At 33.3% G+C, this 20,151-nt stretch overlaps 1 protein-coding gene and 1 long non-coding RNA gene across 5 annotated transcripts; one reads left to right on the top strand and one right to left on the bottom strand.

The window, feature by feature from the left end:
• The first annotated feature begins 2,951 nt into the window (after nucleotides 1-2,951).
• LOC107480068 (uncharacterized) lies at nucleotides 2,952-6,341 on the top strand. Of its 2 annotated transcripts, none has more exons than XR_008006802.1 (6): nucleotides 2,952-3,242; nucleotides 3,345-3,400; nucleotides 3,574-3,628; nucleotides 3,747-3,817; nucleotides 4,328-4,605; nucleotides 6,001-6,341. It is a non-coding gene; the product is annotated as an uncharacterized LOC107480068 (long non-coding RNA). The 2 variants fall into 2 exon arrangements; XR_002372677.2 differs by lacking the exon at nucleotides 6,001-6,341 and adding an exon at nucleotides 4,949-5,511 and having other exon boundaries at nucleotides 2,954-3,242.
• A 2,318-nt stretch (nucleotides 6,342-8,659) lies between these two features.
• On the bottom strand, nucleotides 8,660-18,777 carry LOC107480114 (APO protein 2, chloroplastic). 3 transcript variants are annotated; one of them, XM_016100243.3, is made up of 5 exons: nucleotides 18,559-18,777; nucleotides 17,133-17,229; nucleotides 11,443-11,623; nucleotides 10,573-10,922; nucleotides 8,660-9,642 (listed from the first exon to the last, which is right to left on the bottom strand). In XM_016100243.3, the coding sequence occupies exons 3-5, from the start codon at nucleotides 11,560-11,562 to the stop codon at nucleotides 8,811-8,813; spliced, it is 1,302 nt and encodes a 433-aa protein (XP_015955729.1). In that variant the 5' UTR covers nucleotides 11,563-11,623; nucleotides 17,133-17,229; nucleotides 18,559-18,777; the 3' UTR covers nucleotides 8,660-8,810. The 3 variants fall into 3 exon arrangements, with proteins under 3 accessions (XP_015955729.1, XP_015955731.1, XP_015955730.1); XM_016100245.3 differs by lacking the exon at nucleotides 17,133-17,229; XM_016100244.3 differs by lacking the exons at nucleotides 17,133-17,229; nucleotides 18,559-18,777 and adding an exon at nucleotides 13,290-13,989.
• Nucleotides 18,778-20,151: the final 1,374 nt, after the last annotated feature.

Here is a 20,151-nt window from a genome sequence, read left to right as displayed (position 1 = left end):
AATAGGAGTATTGTAGTAATTTTTTATTAAAAAATATTAATTTAGATTAGTTCAAAATTTAGTTTACCAATTTTTTAGTTAAACCAATTTGTCCAATCTAATTTTGATAAAAATAATACAATTTAATTAATTACATGTCTTAAATTTTAATTACTAAAAAATATCTTTAAAAAAATTATTTTTAGTAACTTTATGTGAGTGACTCCGTAATGAAATACATCTTTTTTTGTCTTTTTTTAAACTTTTATAATTTTACTTAGTGAGATTATCAAATATTCTTGTTAAGCAACTTCATATTTTAGTTTTTATTTTATTTTGTTGTTTATTTTCTAGCACTAATAAAAATAAAAAGAAAAAAAGTACAAATTTTCAATTTTTACTTTTTAAAATTTTGAAAGAATCCATTGTGGTTTGAAGTTTAAATTTAATGAACAAATAAATTTAAAAAATTTTCTCACAACAGCCATATCATTTTAATATTTTTAGTTATTTAAGGTTTTGTATTTATTTGAAAAAACAATTCAGTTGTTATTAAGTTTTGTTTAGATTTTTTTTGTTTAATTAAATACATTTTATTTTTTTGCATTTCTGTACAAATGCTATAGTTTTATTTAGTGAATTATCAATTGTTCTTGTGGCCTAATTTTTTATCTTAGTTTTACATTTACCTAACATGTATTTTCGGTCATATATTAATATTATTATTCGCAAATATTTTTAAACATTTTATTTAATTAAATGCACAATAAATATATTAAAAATTAAATTTGACATCTTTTTCAAACTTTTTAAATTAGTAATTTTAACATTGTGTTTTGGAGTATATGAAACCTAAACTAGTTAAATATAATGGATAAATTTCAATCCTTTGGTGAATAAAAACAAAATGTTATTTTTTTTAAGGGTTATTTAATTATTTATTTTGGGAAGAAAAATATAGTTTACTCTTGTTTGTTAGAGGAGCGAAGCTATAGTGAAAAAGCGTGTTCCCTCCTACGTTGGTTTTGAAAATCGGACGGGACCAATCAGTTAAACCGATTGAATTGAAAATCAGTAAAAAAACGATCTGATCCTCTCTCTAAAACCGTCAATTTTAAAATTACTAGAAAATTGTTGAATCGACCAAAAACTGTTCGGTTGGACTGAATCGGAAATCGACCGATTCTTAATGATTATTTAAAAAAAACCCCAAACCCTACTGCATCACTCAGCCCCCCTTCTAACTCCTTCGTGAATCAACCAGCCCTACCTTATTCAAGAATTCAAAACTCAAATCAAAAGTCTAGCCTCTTCAACGGATTCGCCGCCGCCGTCCGTCGTTGTAGGCGCCTCCGTGGCCTCCTCCTTTTTCCTGTCCCTAACCCCTAGCTCGGAACGTCGTCGTCGCGTCGTCTTCTAGCTTTGTTGTTGGAAGCTTCGAGTTCGAGCTGCTCACTGTGGTGTCGTCGTCATGTCTTTGTCGTCTCGCCATCGTCGTCTTGCTCTTAATCGAAGATTAGTGGCCCTGTTTAGTGATTTCCTTTTATGCTTTGTTGAGTCTATGTTAAAACTTGAATGTCTAATAATTAGTGATTTCTTAATCTGAAATTAAGTAAATAATTGTTTTTGTATTGTTGAAATTATATTATTGAAATGGATTTATTATGCTGCTGTCGTTTTTTAATTTATGTGTATGATATTTCTGAATTTTTGAGTATGATATTTGTTGTTGGAACTAAGTCTGTTGTTTCATTGTCTGATGGGAAAGTAAGATATGATCTAGAATTACGACAGTACACAATTTCTAGTTCTAATGACTATTAACTAAGTATGCATGTCTCAATGATAGTAAACATTTAATTTCTTTGATCTATCAAGGAATTCACTGGGAACTAAATTAGTGAAATTGTTACTCTCCACATTTCTACTAAAATAAAAATAGCTACGACATCCTTTTCTCTTTTATAACCAATTAAACTATACTTATCATCTAAACAGAGAATTAACTTATAAAAATTTTAATGATTGTAGCTGAATTAGAAAAATAAGATATGAATCCACTTAAGCTATTATTTAATTAATCACTATTATGTCAACTTAAAAATAATTGTGTGCAAAGGTTGAATATTGTTAATTTTACATTACAAAGTTTAAACTTATGATTTTAATTTATTGATTATTAATTTTAAATGTATTGTGATTATTGTTTAGTGATGTGTTGCTGAGTTGTTGTGTTTGTTTTACCATTTTGTGATTTCATTTTTATTTAGATTGTAACTGTCTTGGTGATTTATTGATTTCAGTTATGAATAATAGTATGAATCAAGAAATATTTGCTAATAATAATACATTTGTGAATAATAATTTGGCTATTAATTTTTTTTTCATTTCGAACGACTAATCTTAATACAGGGGAAGATGAATAATTGGCAGTGGTTATAACGGAAGCAATTAAAAATGTATAGTTTGTTTATTCAAGTTTTAGTTTTTAGGGTTAACTCATGATTTAGTTATGATTAAATTAAAAATGTATGGTTTTTTAGTTAGGAGAATATAATTTTAAGTTTCTAGCACAAAATAAAAAATAGACAAAAAATAAAATTGAAACCTTTTTCTTAATTGTTGTGTTTTTATTTCTTATTGTTTGTTCTGAATTTTGGTTACAATTTGATCTAGTTGTAAGCATAGAAATAACTTTTAACTCTAACGAGACTATTATTACTTTTGATTGTAAATAAAGAAGGAGAAGCATCCTAGAGAAACTTTCTAACAGCATTTAGTTATTTATCATCAAATTTAAAAATTTTGGACAATGATTCTTTAGAATGTTTTATTTATAATTATATTTTAGAGTATATACTGTATATTTATAATTTATTTATTATTTTATTATAAAATAATTTTTTTGGTTGGATCACAATAATCACTAAATCAGTGACCAGAGCGATTTAACGACGGATCCGATTTTCAAAACCTTAAATTGGTGTGCACGACTGCGCGTCTCCTTGTGAGTCACAAAATTTCTACTTCCCCTGAGACTGAGACAGACAGAAAATGGCGAGGGGAAGCGAAAGTGTGGGTGAGGGCGGTACCGAAAGAGATGAGCGAAGCACTGAGGCGCACGGTAGCCAGCCTGGAGAATCTGGAAGCAGAGCTGCCGAATATTCTCTCTCTCAAACCCTTTCATCCTCTCTAAAATGCCTCCTCTTCACGCGCTCACTCCCTCTTAACCCTTGCCAACATCACTTCCACCCTTTTCTCATGTACGTTCATCTCTTTCTTCCTTTCTTCTTCCAAATTCCCAATTCACACACATGCTTAGGGCTTTTTGTTGTATATTGTTTTATTATTTTGTTTCTGTGTAGTGAAGTTGAGATGCAAGGGGACTAATCCAGATTATCATCCCCTCATATCTGAACTTGTAAGTTCCATTTCTCGCTTAACGTTTCCTTGTAGATAGCAAATGTGAGTCGAATTATTCCCTTTATGTGACTATTTTAACCAATCGAAAACTACAGAAATCAAAATCACTCGCAAGGCCAAAGTATGTTAGTTAATTGTTAATGTTGTTGCTTTTGTCTCCAACTCTCACAGGACAGGTTAAAAGTTTACCAACGCAAACTGGAACGTTTTTGGGATGTAGGTCAAGGTACTGCACAATTTTAATTCTTTCTTGAGTTCAAGTTTACATTAGCATGGTTGTGCTATGTGTTCAGTTATCTGATCTTAGAATTAATATTAGTTGATTTGGGTTTTTGTTTGCGAAGCTGTACCACTTCCTTCTTCTTCTTGGATGATCAGGCTTCTGTTGACCACCCTTTACGTGACCTCACTTCAGGTAAGTTATTATAAGTTATCAAATTCTGAACTTTAATGCATGAAAGTGTAAGCCTCTAGCATAATAGTCCCCAACTATAGAGAAGAGACACATTTGTGCGGTGCATTTTTTATGTACTTGGGACTCATCACCTCATCATCATAGGATGATACAGTGTGTGGCCAGTTAAAATGGGGATCACAGTCCATCCTATGATCCGATGTGTTGAGGTAATGAATCTGAAGTGAGTAGTGGGAGCCACATTTTATGTATGATTTTACCATGATGAGTTTCAAGTGAATATACAAAAATGAGTTATTTTATCGCTACTTTTTTAGAAAATTAATCCCACTGGGATTAATTATTTAATTTGGGGCAAATTGAATACAAAGTAAAATATTGAATACTTCAAAGTGAATTTGCTTAAGTTGGGGTTTGATGACACAAGCTTACAATTACTAGAACTGAACGGAATATTACTCAAATGGTTGGATGTATTTCATTTTGAATAGAGATGGTTATTTTATGCAGTACAAAGAAAAGAAATGGCTAACATGAGCATTGGGGAGGTACCAATGATGAGCAACTATCAGGAGCAGGCTGGTCAGAAGAGAAAGCATCCATCTTCTGAAGAACACCCTGTTCAAGTTTATTCTGAGGTGCACGTGAAGAAAGAACCACTTGAGGTTTTTGGTCATAACAATGGAAAAACTGAGGAACCAATAGTAATTGACATTTCAGATGATGACGAGTGATGATCATTTTGAGCTGCTTGTGCAGTTGTGCTGCCCTTATTTTTCAGAATCTGGGTAAGAGTTTCATTTGGTGTTGTAAGTTACTTTACGAATTTGATGATGTCTTTCAAACTGTATTTTGGTACAATAACTGCATGGTGATCCTGTAGGGTATTAAGAATTTATTCTGGTCTGAAAACATCTTTTATTACTATCATTATTTAGTAGTTCATGTCCAAGATTTGTCCAAGATTACTTTACTGAAGAGTTAATCAAAACTTAATTTGTTCATATACTGAATCTGATATAACCATAACTGTGACAAACAAAATATTTGAATTTATAACTGAAAAAAGTTAAGGATTTATAACTGCTTTCTTTGATTCTAAATCAATCCAGTTGACTTACTCATTTCCAGAACTAAGATTCATCTTATGCTCAAATTGAAGAATCTCAACTCGGAACTGAAGTATGCAGATTCTGGAGAAGTTTCTAGTTATATCCAATCAAGAATTGCTCTACCTTCAATAGACAACTCTAGCCTTGCTAACTTTGTAACTTGTATAAATGTTTAAGCTTTGTTGATTTGGTGTGATTGGTAAAATTACATTAACCTCCTCTGAGCCTCTGATGTTAAGGGACATTACACATACGTCTTTATTTCTAAAAGTCTTTACAGAACTCTTCTAAGATTTAAGTTATATCTGACATCTGGTAACTATATTTTTCTAAAATGGACACTGACCTCTCAGTGGATCTGGGGTTGTCATTGTCAACATATAATTCATGGGGTGCTATGTGTAATTTCACCTAAAATTCAAGGGAGGTTGGTGTACTTTATCATATTTATAACTTGTTATCGTTGAAAGCTTAGCGTATGCTTGGTGTTAAGGTTTGATTATACAATGTATAATTATTCATTTATTTGTCATGTTAAATTATTATATTCTCAAAAGATTTCACTTAGGGTGGTTTGGTAAACCTTCTATTTTTCAAAAGTAATGGCTTTTGTAGCAGTTATATTTGCTAAATCGAATAAAAGAGCCTTTAAATAAGTATAAACTACAACAATTGTGTTTTGGTAAAATTTGTTTTGTAAAATTTAAAATGACTTTAATAGACGTAAATATAAATATAATAACAAAAGAATAAATCTAAACACTTGTTAATATATAAGGTTATATTTTTCTAATTAAAAAAAAAAACAGTTAGTTTTGAAAAGTATCTTTATAAGAAGTTTTCAAAAGCTAAAAGCACAAATACATTATATTTTTTATTTATCAACACAAAGTGAAGTGTTTATATTTTTAAAAATTTTCGACACTTCAACACTTCTCTACTAAACTTTATCTAACCCACCCGTAGTTTTGTGACTGGCTTACTGTAATTGAAGATTCATGAGAAAATTAAATTCTTATTTCATCTTTGAATTTTCCCATATGCTTTTTGACACTTTGATTTCGTTTGCAGTTGTTAATCGAAAACCATTAGTTTCGAAAGAGAGGTTGGACTCGAGCTTTAGTTAGCATGAGAGGCCCACATCGAGGAGGATTTTGACAGGGAATATAGAGCAAGAGTCAGACTGTCACGGTTAATGAATAAGCTGTTCGATGTGCTTAATTGAAGAATCCAAGTTTCGAAAGTTACTTCTGGCCGTTACCCATGTTAAGCAGAAAGAGCGGAAACGGTTGGTTACTTGTAAATTAATGGACGTGAATGTTACATTTTAACACATGATTGGTTGAAGATTTTTATAAATAAGAGACTGTTTGAAGGAACAAACATTGGAACTTTGCCTGAGAAAATACTCAAGTACACTCATATCTCAACAACTTTCTGAATCTGCATTCGAATTTTTTTTGTAGAGTTTCTTCTACTGTTTTTACCTTCTTATTTATATTTTCTGCAAAATTTACTTTTTTTATAAGTTTATCTTTCAAGTAACATTTAATTTTCTTGTCTAATTTTACATTTATTTTTATTTTCCATTTCAAAAGTCCTTTCATCTAATCGATGATAGTTTATTGTTTTATTTAAAATTCCATGCAATTTATTTCAAATTCAATCAATTTATTTTCAAAGTCTTTTCATTTATTTTCCAGATTTCCATAAGTTTCTATTCAATCGGAAGGTTTTTGATGCACGGTAAGAAAACTGGTATTCGCAAAGAGGAGTAGGTTTCGCTTCCAAACCATTAGATATCGAATCACCCTCGATTTGTTAAAAATCGACAAAACAGCGGTATAACTGAATAAAAAATGGAGCTGCCTTGAAGAGAGAGAATTTTGTGTCAAATATTTTTAACGTATTGGTATGTATAAATTTATCATCGTACAACAAATAAACACCTTAAATTTATATATATGCCGTTTATGTTTAAATTATCTATATTTATTCAACTATTTGTACGGTAGTAAAGAGTAAATTTAGTTGATTTTTTTTATGTTCAAAAGAGTTGTATTTATGATGGATGTGTAACAAGTTGGATTGATTTTATGGTGATTAGTTTTACAAAGCTCATGTGTTTTTTGAAATAGATTTTGAGTAATATTTTGTATTTTTTATTTTGACAAACAAATACTTTTGTTGTATGAATTTATTTTTGAATTAAAATATTTGTGAATGGTTATTTTGTGTCGACAGCTTCTATGGTGTAGAAAGAAAAACTCCTTTTATATATGTACATGTGTTGTACAGTAGTTATGAATGATAATGAATATGGTGTAGAAAGAAAAACTCCTGAGCTTCCTATGTTTTTTCTTATGAGTGTTAGAGATGAAAATATGAATTTAACATGTTTTATTTGTAATCTTCTTTTATATATATAGATATCCCTGGATCAATTAAACCTAAATAAAAATTCAAATTTACTACAACTATTACAAATAATGAAACCAGAGTCTAAAGTATATGATCCATATAATACTAATAAATATGGTAGTGATGAGACAAAAAAAACCCTCCATTAAAAACCTTTACTAATGCAACTCACACAAACTAATTAAGTGATCCCAACAGAGTCTCCAATACAATGACTCAAGGCACTTCTAAAATAAGTAATATAAAACATTTTTCTTATTTTCTATTGAATATTTATTTCTTTAATTCCACTAGAATGCCAATTGTTAATGACCTCTTTTAGTTACAAGTTACAACATAACATCACTAACATTTTCCGCTACTGCCACAAATTATAAATTGGTGTTAGGAAGAATTGAATTCTTGAGAAAAATTTTGCCACAAAAAAAGAACGAGACTAATCTTGAATAGTCCAGATATGATATTAAAACTTTTTGATGTCTTGATTATGATCTTGGTTTTGTGGTGGTGGTGCAGTCCAATATTCTTTAATTGCTACAAAAATCTTTTGTCTGTTGTAACTTGTAAGGTCCATCTTCATGGTCAGTGATTCCCCTTTCCCATTGCATTGCATCTGCAAAGCTCTTCACCTTGGTCAACACATCAACATCATCACGCAATATGACACCACCTTGTGGCCTCAAAATCCTATCCATCTCTAACAGAATCTGCTCCATGTTGCATCTGTATGCATGTGACAACATTAGTTTTATGAATTAGAATTTACAAGGTTTTGTAAAAGACAACACTCACATACAGAATAAAAAATATATACATATTTGGTAATAGAATTATATTGTATTTAAAAAAAGTGATGAAATCCACATATCTGATAATTTATTTTTACTCTACACAATTTCATTCTGTATGAGAGTAAGCACCGTAATAAATTGTAACCTTGTTTTATTATAGGTACTGTTCAAATTTGTCTATTTGTAAAATTTTTAATTGTTTTTTAATTTAAATATTTCTAACTAAATTTCTGTACTAAATGTAAATGATAATCACAAATTTTTTTAAAGAAATTTACTACAGTATATATAGGGGGCTTGATAAAAAAAATTTAACTAGACAACCTGACTGGAAAACATTTATAAAATTATAAAGGATTAAAAATGTTTTAATATAATAATTTAATTGAAAACCTTAAATTACTAAATTATATAAAACTAACTATAAATAACACCATCAGAAACATAAAATTATTTTGTAAAAATAACAAAATATGAGAAAAGACATGTTCAGAAAAAAATTAATTAAAAAAAATGAATAAAAGCAAAAAAAAAAGTGATATTTTTCTAGACCAATGAGTAATTGGAACAAGTTGGTTAAACTTAGTTGATAAAAACATATGTACATATGGCATAATTTATGGAGTGTACACGATAACACCAGTTGTTTGTTTACAAGTATATTTCATCTCAAACTACCATCTCAGCTTCTTTCATAGTTGATGGGATCCCAACATCGAGTCGCATGGTTGATTTATATTGTTCCGGTAAATCAGCACCGGCCTGGATGCATAGTTCCACAACAGCAGGAGCTTGCCCATAAAAATCTTTTAGCTCTCGTTCCAAGGGTGGCCCATTTACATCAGGAACATGCCAAACAAATCTTGGTGGGATCAAGTCATCAAGAATTGCAGACTGCCAACCATGCTGCCCATTGCGTTGTTGGTGTTTGTGTGCTCCACAATTTTGAGCCTTGTGCCCCTGGGGACCAACATGGATTTCCGGGCAATATCCACAGACCCTCACAGGATACATCCTCATTAATCTCTTAGCACCTTTCCTCATTCGTTCCCATGCCTGGAGAGTTTCCTCGGCAAGGGCAACGATTTCTTTGTTGCTCGATGGAGCTACTACCTCTGAATCAGCTATTTCAGCTAGTAGTGGTCTCAATGGTTCTGCTGGGGTTTCATTTGGCAGTTCACTTTCATCAGCATCAATATATTCCTTTCTCCCAATCCGAATTATGGGCTTTCTTCTTCTTTTGGTGGGAAATTCTGGAATTTCAACACCAGCTTGAATACAAAGCTCAACCACTGCTGGTATTCGAGGGATAGAGAATCTCTCTTCATGAGGAATCCTCTTTCCTAGTCGATCTTCGAGGTGATAGGCTTCAATTGGTATTATCATGTCTTCAACATGTGCCTTCATCCATTCGTGGAGTCCCTTGCGAAGATTGGCTTGTGCACCTTTACACGATTTAAATGGATGTCCAACAGGTCCTACATGGATTTCGCTGCACCACCTGCATCAGTTTACAAATTTTCAGATACCTACCACTATAGGACAATCAATCATTTTTTCATTACTTTTGCTGTGGCAGACATTAAATCACATTTATTTGTATAAATAATGGACAATAATGCACCAAGTTTTAACAGAGAAAATAAACTATACAAGAAGATCTAACATTTTTCTCATGTAAATCAGAACGAGTTAGCAACAAGACTAGTTTGTCAGCACAAATACCATATTGCAAGGTTAGCTAGTAACTAGAATTTGTCCGTACTATGAATTATGTGCTCACTTGAAAATGTACATGAATATATTATTTGTGCTCAATGTATAACAGAATTTAAATTTCAACTGAAAATCTTACAATGCTACCATAAGTTAACCTACCTACATCAGTGAATTACCTATCCTTGGCTCTGGCAGCATGCTTACCATGAAAGACTTTAAGCAGCAAACAAGTGGAAAAACTGACATTGTTTATATGGGTATCTTTGATTGAGGGGTAAAGTGAGGTAAATTTTACATGAAGTCTATAATATCGCTTTCATTTAAGTTATAATAGTTAGAACAAACTGTGGGTTGCAAATGTCTAGCATTCAAATTTCCTCTGTTGAAAATGAAAGATATAAACTATTCGCTTTTCAAAAAATAGTATGTGGCATTTCCAGTATGAAATTAGATTCAAATTTTACTAAAGATAAAACAATTAAAAAAGCTAAAATGTAGTGAAGATAAAAAGCTTTGTGACCTATGAAACACTTCAAAGAATTGTAAAGAAACCACTAAGCAAACAAAAATGTCATATGACCCCAAACAACAGCACCAGTTTGTATTACTATTGTCGCATTTATCAATAACGAAGAAAACATATCAAATTGATGTTATGATCATAGAAACTCCACATTAGCCGAATGTATGATAAGGTACCAAGAATAACTACCCGCAAGCATGCACCGGCACTACTTTGAGCAACTTCTTCAGATTGTTAATTAAAGTGATCCTTGCATTATACACATTGTAAGCAGTTGGTATAAGGCTCTTCACAAGCAACCCATTCTTTGGGGCCGAGAGTGGTTTCCTTGGTTGACCTTTCATCATCTTTAGCCTTTCCCTAGCTGCTCGTCGCAACTCAACAATGGGCGTCGGAAAAGGTTTCTTTTCTTTTCTTGCATATTGCCGGGGAAAATCAGCATTTTGTGGCACTTCATCCCTGACTTTCAATTTACATCGAAAACTTTTCTTCGCTTGAATTCTAGTCTCCACGGGAAGTCTAATCTTACCGCTACCATACTGATAAACAAAAACAAGAACAAAAATGCATTTCTGTAACATAATTGGCAGTAACCATTGCATTTGTCACAGTAGGCAACCCAAATAAAAGCTAAGAACAATGTTCAATGAAGTAAATTACTTTAGCCAGAATGGGATATTGCCAGTTTGAAGACAAACCAGTTTAACATTAGATTATAGAAAACTATGCAAAGGAAACAAAAGGAAATGATCCACTTTTTGTTTAGAATCTCAACCAAGAAACATAAATAAGGCTGACAATTTTATTATTTTCAGTACAACAACCCACAATTCAGCAGAAATGCTATTTGTATACCAAAATCAGACAACAATGTATAAATACATGTGTTATTTAATTTATTTTCAATGTATATTTGTATTTTGTATTTCATACCAGTGACTTATTTCTGTGTATATCTATTGTAATTCAGTCCAAATAATAAACAATAATAATCGACAACACAAACACTTGAATCAATAACTCGGAGGTAATACAAAGAAAAATGACTCCAAGTCAAACCTGATAATAATCAAGGGAACTAAGATGCAATAATAGGTTGGGTTTCAACATAAAAACATCTGCCGGAGTGGGAAAAGCAATTCCAGTAGGAAGGGACAGAGTCCCAATAGTCATATTCATCCTGGATTTGCTGCTTGCGAGAGCAGGGTACAGTCACCAATGACGAAGAAGACTGCAGTCTCTGCAAAAGGATGAGACAGAAGGCAGGGACGAGAGATAAGTTGAGATTACCCAAGATGCATGATGGAGGCGGAGCAGCAGCACAAGCTCACAGCCAAAGGAAACATTGTAGCACAAGTCAGAAAGTAGGGTGTACACACAATTCTAATCAGGTCAGATAAGATATCTGAATTTTTAAGGATTGGACCCGATCCAATCCGTAAGGAATATTGGATATATCCACAAAACAGAAACTTTATTTGAATGCATATTTCTGTATGAAAGATTCAATAAAATTACAGGACCAAAGAACAAGTGAATAAGTATAAATCATGATATCTAATTCTTTTAGACATATAAACAATAATAGCAGCATCACATAACAACTGAACATAAAAAAAACCGTTTTATAATAAAATAATAAATAAAATATAAATAAATACACTAAAACATAATTATAGTCTAATATAAACTTTAAAATATCATCCAAATTAAAAGTACTACATAAACTAGAATGTTATAATCTCATTACAAACTCAAAAATCAAATAACAAAAACAACCAATCAAACATAAAATGCCAACATCCAAGTTTGTCATCAATTATCAAAATTCGTCATAACTTGCAACATTTTTGCTTCCTTGATACATCAATTACTTAGACCATAAAAATCAAGTGGTGCAGCATGACATATACTACTACCACCACCACTACCACTTTAATCTAAATCAGCATCAATCATATATAAATATACAATTAGATTTAACTTTTATTGTGCAAATACAACTACTACTCTACCAGCAACAACATATAACTTGTGAGCAAAGAAAAAACAACGAGATGAAAGTATCTATTATCTCTGAGGTCCTTCTCAAAACCATTTATTATTAGTACTAGAGTCATCAACCAACCCCCTTTGATCTTCCTACTCTTCCTTCCCTGTATTGTAAGCAAACCCCCACCATCATCATTATTATCATAATGTAATACATCATGGCTCGTCATTATTAATTAATTGCCTCCAAATCAAGCTTCTTTCTGATACCTCTATATATAAATTAATCTCTCACTTATCTAAACCCTTGTAGCTTGCGAGACTTGTTTGTGGATTTGCCTAACAGAACAACCAGAGGAGATCAGAGGCCGTGCAAAGCTTTATGTGTTTTCTTTCTTCTCTTTTTTTTTTTTTGTCATGTGAATTTTCTGTTTGTGGAATAAAGTGTGTTAGATATCAAGCTTATGATTTATCCATGCCTACATCGTTATAGCTTCATCAAGATTACCACCACTCTTGCAATGAAATTAAAAGCCTTGTTATGAATGCCAAGAATGAAATGAATTGAGTAGGTTTAACATGACATGTTTAACATGGCAGGAGTAGGGAGTAGGTTTATCATGGCAGGTTTTCATCTTCCACTCAATGAACAATTTATTAAATCAACAACAGCAAAACACAATATAACAATCAAAAGGTCAAAAACAACACCAAAACAATAATTTATCAAATTAACAAGTTAGTAAGATCAATTAAACTGAAAATCAAAATAACAAGAACAATTAAAATTTTAAACTACAGCAAACCAACAAAATAAGAACTAGAAAAACATACTAATCATGAAAACAACAATCAAATAAAACAATAACTGAATAATTAATACAAGAAAGAACAAGAAGAAATTTTAGAAATACCCTAGGATGGAGCAGTTCTGAAATTCAAACAGTACAAGGAGAGAGGAGCTTTAAAACGGAGATCGTTGAACAACGGCGGAACGGTGGCTGAAAGGCGGCGAACAGAGGCTGAACAGAAGGCTAAGCAACTCGAACAAAGGCAGAACAAGGGTTGGCAAAAAAGGGCAGAACAAGGCTCAGCCAGAAAACAGAGGCAGAAGCTTGGCCAAAAAGGAGGCAGACGCACGGCGAACAATGGCGACGTTGCGCCGAAGCTGTAGCAATGCGGACGGCGCCGGTGGCTGGACGTTGAAGAACGGCGACCAGATGGAGGGCTCCTTTGGTGCTTCCTCCAAGCTGCGTTTGAGTTCTCTTCTCTGCGTCCTTCAGTGTGTTCGTTCAGAGGCCAGAGAGATGGAAGTGAGGGAATGAGGAGGAGCTCGATGAGAGGAAGGAGGAGAGTGGCTGAGTGAGACTGAGAGAGAGGAGAGGGCGCAGAGAGTGGCTGAGTGAGACTGTGAGAGAGGAGAGGGCAAGAGGGTGCTGCGCGTTTTCCGTTTTGGTTAAGGGTTAGGGTTCCTCAAACCAACGGCGCCGTTTTAAGCTAATTTCGGAAAACCGGTCGGGTTCTGGTTCGGTTCGACCGACCGGTTCTCGACCAGTTTGACAGTCTAACAGCGATTTCTAAATCTTCCGGTTTTGGTATATGACCGATTCGCTTTTTACATTAGTTTCCGGTTTGACTGGCCGGTTCGAACCGATTTCAGAACATTTGAGTTTTATATACTCTTCTAGTGGTACTGGAAAAAACAATTATTAGTTTATATCCACAACCAATTCACAATTATTCACAATTCACAGTTCAAATTATCTTCGCGAAATTCAAATGATCTTCATAAAAAAATTGCCTGAAGTAGGACCGCGATACTGGAGGAATTGAGTACGGCAAGACGTTAACCACTGAGGGCATCAAGCCGGGGAGAATAGAGGACCACGGACTGATGGGGAAACTGTAAAGAGAATGGCAACGTTGCTGACCGACGGCGAGAACGTGAGGCGGCGAGAACTACTGAACCACGAAGAGAAAGGGATGAACGCGAGGAACGAGGAAGAACGCCACGAAGAGGGATGAATGCGAGTAGGGGTGGCAAACGGGCCTAAACCCGCCGGGCCGGCCCGTGTAACCCGCCAAAAAATGCGGGTTGGGCTGGAAAATTAGGACCGCCAAATAGCAAAAGCCCGCCTAACCCTGCACCGCTTAACCCGCGGGTTTTGGCGAGGCGGGGCGGGCTTCCCGCAGAATTCATAGCTCGTTTAACCTCACAAAGCTCACACGACAATCAAAGTACTCCTGTTAATGGATGTGAATAATTTCAACCGAAGAACGTCGTGTGGACGAGAGCTTGGAACCCCAAATGGTGGAAGAAGCTCTTCAACTATTAATCCAAGAACAAAAAGATTTTCTCCTAAAGCAAGAGGAATCCCACAAGGGGTAAGAACACTACGTGGCAATCATAGTCGAATCTGTAGACCACTTAGTCTCAAGGCGTTCATGCAATCAAGGTACTCCCATTGACGAATGTGGAAGATCAACCGAAGAGCATAGTGTGAGAGAGAGCTTGGAGCTTCAAGAAGAAGAAGCAGGGCCATGGTGTGAATTGCAACAAGTGGAGAAGGTTGAATGCATCGAATTTGAAGAAGTAGTCGAAGAGTTAGGAGATGCTGAGCAAGGAACAAATGCCATCAATGAAGATGATTCTACACCAACCAATGTACTATTTAAGATTGTTTAATCTTCCTCCATGATAAGTGAAATTGATGTTGATGAGGATCGTGCATAACCTCGCTGACACATAACTTGGGCAATAAGGAACGTGTAGAAGAAGTTGGAAAACAACGAATCGAACTTGAAGAAGCTTGTTAAGAAGTGGAGATTGTACAAGAGGAACAAAGGGGAGTGGAGATCACATCGCTAAAGCCGTTGGAAGCCTTTCTTCCTAAGTCACCACCATCTGTTACATTATTTGCATGGGTAAAAATCTCGTCCTTTAGCTTTATTGGCCCACTTGAGTATGGTTTGCTAGAAATGGATGGTCATTTACTACATGTTATCATGCATATTGCCACATCCTTTTAAATCCCTATTTTCTTTTCTAGGTAGAATAATGCTATTGAAACCACACATTTAACACCAAACATAGGTTCTCAACTCTTTTTGTTTCAGTTTCTAACTCACATAGTTAAAGTTCTTAATTATTTAACCACATAAGTGTAATCTGATTACTTATTATGATTCTTTAACTAAGAAGTTGGTAGTTTGAATCCCATCTTAGACATAGAAAATATTTAACCCCAACCAAACATATCACAAGTACATTATGTACTAGAGAACAAAATAGCAACCACTTTGAAAAGTTCAAAAAACAAAGGAAAAGAAAACACACAAACTTCTAAACAATATTGAAAGGGAACAACACTAACTAAAGCACTCAACAACCCAATCAAAGATATTAGTTTCAAATTAGAGAGCAAAAGACAGCTGTTGTTACTGCTACAAATCATGACTTGAGAAACTTGGCTTCCCTTTGAAACCAACTTTGTAGGAAAATATAATGTAAGGAAATCAATCAAGTTTAGCAACACAGAAATCCAGAACACAATGCACTAACAAAACGTGTTCATCTTCAAATAGACAGCATCATCATATGTTTCTTCTACTACACTCTATCCCCAAGAAAAAATCTAAAACAATTAGTACAATGATGAGTTTTGCTAACTAGAACTCAAATTAATGAACAATGCACAAACAGTTTTTGAACAATGCACAAACGGCCAAATACAAATTTCCCTTTCTATCTAATTAGCCAAATAAAGCCTCAACAGTTTTTGAACAATGCACAAAATAGTCAATGCAATGAAATAATTAAAAAAAATATCTTAACTCTTTTATTCAATATTTTTAGAACATTTTTTAGCTGAATCCATTAGTCAGGGTTAGTGTTAATCATCATAGTAATCAAGAAAGTGCTTGTGCTTGCTGGTGCCAGCACTGATAACCTTTTTTATTAAATGCAAAGTAAAAGGGATTATTAATTCTCACTAATGAGATGGTTGACAAAATTCTTTGCTGTGTTTTGAATTAAATTGTTGATCTTTTGATTGAATGCATGCCACATCATTGATATTATTTTCTTTATGTTAACACTTTAGACTTGTTGCCTAATCTATCATAATTGTTATTGCAGAACTAAACACTGTTTTAAAATTGTGCTTCTTCTTGTTGTTATTATTGTTATTTAGAGATAACCATTCTTCTAGAGGATTCATTGAAACATTCAGTTACTCTTTAGCATATGTTGGGTAATTTAGGCAGCACATACATTTAATTAATTTTATTTCTTCTTGTGGTCTAAATAAAAATAAAGTGGAATTAGCCCCTGCTATATTTCTATCTAATCTTATAATCTTCATATACAGATAGTGATATATTCTAGTTTTAGATGGAAATAAATTTGCTACAGGGAAAGCTAAATGTGGCAGAAGATTAGGAATTCATGATGAGTTTTGCTAACTTCGTATCCCCAAGAAAAAATAAAAAACAATTAGTACAATGATGAGTTTTGCTAACTAGAACTCAAATTAATGAACAATGCACCAACAGTTTTTGAACAATACAAATTTGAACAATTCACAAACGGCCAAATACAAATTTCCCTTTCTATCTAATTAGCCAAATAAAGCCTCAAAACAGTTTTTGAACAATGCACAAATATCATCACTTTGCTTTCTTCTTCTTAAATCCAACAAATTACCCAACAGCCAAAGCCCTAACTAAGCAACAGAAACTCAGAGAAGAACACTTACCACAGATGACAACCCACAAACGGCCGATGCAGTGAAGCAGCAGCAGCAAAGAGACAACCCACAGATGACAACCCTTTTTTTATTTTAAAGAGACAAACTACAACAACAACAAAGAATAAAAATATAAGCAATTCATAACCATAATTGTAATACTAACGTTACTATCACTTTCAGGCCTTAAATAAATTGATTTCTCAAAATAAGCAACAAACCATTCAAAGTGAACAAAGTATATAAATAAATCACTCAGAGTTGCAATGAATGATATATAAATGCATTTTTTGAAACTTTAAATAAACTGTTCTAACCAAGTGTAAACTGACAAAGACCAAATAATGGATAACTTTTCTTTAAATGAGAACAGCATTTTGAGATAACAAATTGCCAAATCAAAATTAGAATATCACTGTACCAAAAAGTATTTCAATTGAAACTCTTCTCAAATGCCTTCTATAATTGAGGTCCAAAAAATTATTTTGTTAATATAATTTGGCCCACTTTTAAACTAAAGGACTTTTAATAAAGTATATTTAAGTCTGTCAATTGAAGGTCTTTTTATATAAAATTTAGTTCTGATGAAGTTTCAGAACAGAACCCATGACCAAAAGATACAATTACTAGCAAAAGATACAATTACTAGCAAATTTTCAACTAATCAAAGGTGCAACTCATCAAAAATCATAATTATCATTAAGTGTTCCAACATCTCCATCATAATTTTCATGAAGCAGCAAACAGAAGCAACAAAACTGGATTAAAAACAATGGCCACAATATGAAAAAGATTAAAAACAAAAGCCAGAGTGCAAAAAGCTCCATGAAGAAAATAAAATTAAGCCAAATCGAAAAGCATCAGATCGGCAGATCCAAATCAAACACCAAAGGCAAGAAGCAATAAGAACAAAGTGGCAGGAAAATAGAAGCAAACAATGGATGAATCATGAATTACCCCTATACTCGTCACTGAATCAAACAGAAGCAACAAAACCCTATTTCTAAACAGATTCATGAAGCAGCAAAATTGAAGCAGCAAAAAGTAAAAATATTCCCCAGCTGCCTTCAACGCCCCAGCCTCAATTTGCTTGCAATGATCATCTTTCAATCCCAAGTCACCAATAAACGCATCATAATAGAAAGCCAAAAACAGATTGAAGATTCATCAAACAGAAACCAAAATCATGTAATCCAGATAAACATCAAGCAGCAACCAAAATCATGTAATCCAGCATGAACAAATAGGAACAAAAACATGAACAGAAAAATCAAATTATTAACATGTTCTGAACTTCTGATGAACACAGCTAACAAAACATGAACAGATGAACACAGACTTAACAAATCATGAACAGAAAAATCAAAAAATTATAAAATCAAGCACAGAGTAGGCGACGATTGAATAGGAGCCGAGGTGGAAGGCAGAGTATTACCGGCGACGACGGTGGAGGTGGAGAGCTCGGCGACGACGGTGGAGGTGGCGAGCTGGGCGAGGACGATGGAGGAGAGGAGCTCCGCAACGGCGATGGAGGATAGGTGGGACGACGAAGAGGGGCTGTGGGATGCGGTGGCGATGGTGGTGGCTATTAGGGTTCGTCAGAGGGTGAGAGGGTGAGAGTTGAGACTGAGATACTGAGATAGTGAGATGAGGATTGGGACTGAATTAGCCATTAGGGTTCGTGGCTTCTGCGTAGCCCTTTTCTTTTTTTTTCTTCAAAACGACGCCGTTTTGAAGTTTAATATGCAAACCAATAAACCGTAAAAAACCGACCGGTTCTTTCGGTTCACCGGTTAACTGCCGGTTCGACCGGTTTCAATTTATATAATTATCTGAAATTAATTTTATTAGTATTGTTTAATTTGTATAATTATTTAAATAATATTAGAAAATGGTTGTTTCATAAATAATTGTTGTAATGGTTGTAAAATCGTTCTTTAAAATAGTCAAAGAGAACAGTTTTATTTTGTTACTATAGCATAATGAAAAAATGAACTTCAACAGCAACACTGTAAAAACCGTTGTCTAAGACCATCTAATGGAACGGTTTTAAAGTGTAGCATTTCGGCAACGGTTTTAATGTGTTTTCTTTGTGCAATTCTTTAAACAACAATAAAAAACCGTTGCTTAAAGCCAAATCATGGTAACAGTTATAAAACCGTTCTTTAAATTCGTCAAACAGAACGGTTTTAATTTGTTGCTAGAAATTGATGAAAAATTAAATTCAACAGTAACACTTTAAAAAACCGTTGTCTAAACCTATCTAAGAGAACGGTTTTAAGGCGTTGCAAAATTTGGCGTTGCTAAAGGCCATATTTGTTGGTTGGGCGTTTAACGCCCAAAAGGGTAGAGTTTTGGGCGTTAAACGCCAGAATGTGCACCATTCTGGGCGTTTAACGCCAGGATGGCACAAGAGGGAAGATTTTGTTTTCAATGCAAATTTTTTTCAAGTTTTCAAAATCAAATCTTTTTCAAAACATATCTTTTCAATCAAATCTTTTTCAAAATCAATTTCTTTCTTTCAAAGATACTTGCTACCAATTAATGATTTGATTCAACATTTCAAGTATGTTGCCTTTTCTGTTGAGAAAGGTTTAATGTTTGAATCATATCTTTTCTTGATAGCCAAGTCATTAATTTTCAAAATCAAATCTTTTTAAAATGTTTTTCAAATCATATCTTCTCAATCACATCTTTTAAAAAAAACCAATCATATCTTCTTAACCACATCTTTTTCAAATAGTTTTCAATCAAATCTTTTTCAAAAATCACTTGATTTCTTTTCACTCTTAATTTTCAAAAATCAATTAGTGTTTTTCAAAATGTTTTCAAAATCTTTTACTTAATTTTCGAAAATTACTTCCCTTCTTTTCATATCCTTCTATTTATGGACTAACACTATCCCTTAATGCACAATTCGAACTCCATCTTCTTTGATAAAGTTCGAATTTTCTACTTCTGCCTTCTATTTTTCGTTTCCTCTGACACCTAAAGGAATCTCTATACTGTGACATAGAGGATTCCACAT

The sequence above is a fragment of the Arachis duranensis genome, chromosome 3, assembly GCF_000817695.3.
Source record: "Arachis duranensis cultivar V14167 chromosome 3, aradu.V14167.gnm2.J7QH, whole genome shotgun sequence".
In the NCBI taxonomy this organism is placed as follows: Eukaryota; Viridiplantae; Streptophyta; class Magnoliopsida; order Fabales; family Fabaceae; genus Arachis; species Arachis duranensis.
The sequence above is the reverse complement of the archived record's forward strand: the minus strand, read 5'-3'. Positions and strand labels throughout refer to the sequence as shown.

Coding starts and splice junctions, on each gene's coding strand:
- LOC107480114 (XM_016100243.3), bottom strand. CDS start 11,562: ATGAATATGACTATTGGGACTCTGTCCCTTCCTACTGGAATTGCTTTT. Junction 10,923..11,442: donor GTTCCCTTGATTATTATCAG/GTTTGACTTGGA, acceptor TTTGTTTATCAG/TATGGTAGCGGTAAGATTAG. Junction 9,643..10,572: donor GTGCCGGTGCATGCTTGCGG/GTAGTTATTCTT, acceptor AAACTGATGCAG/GTGGTGCAGCGAAATCCATG.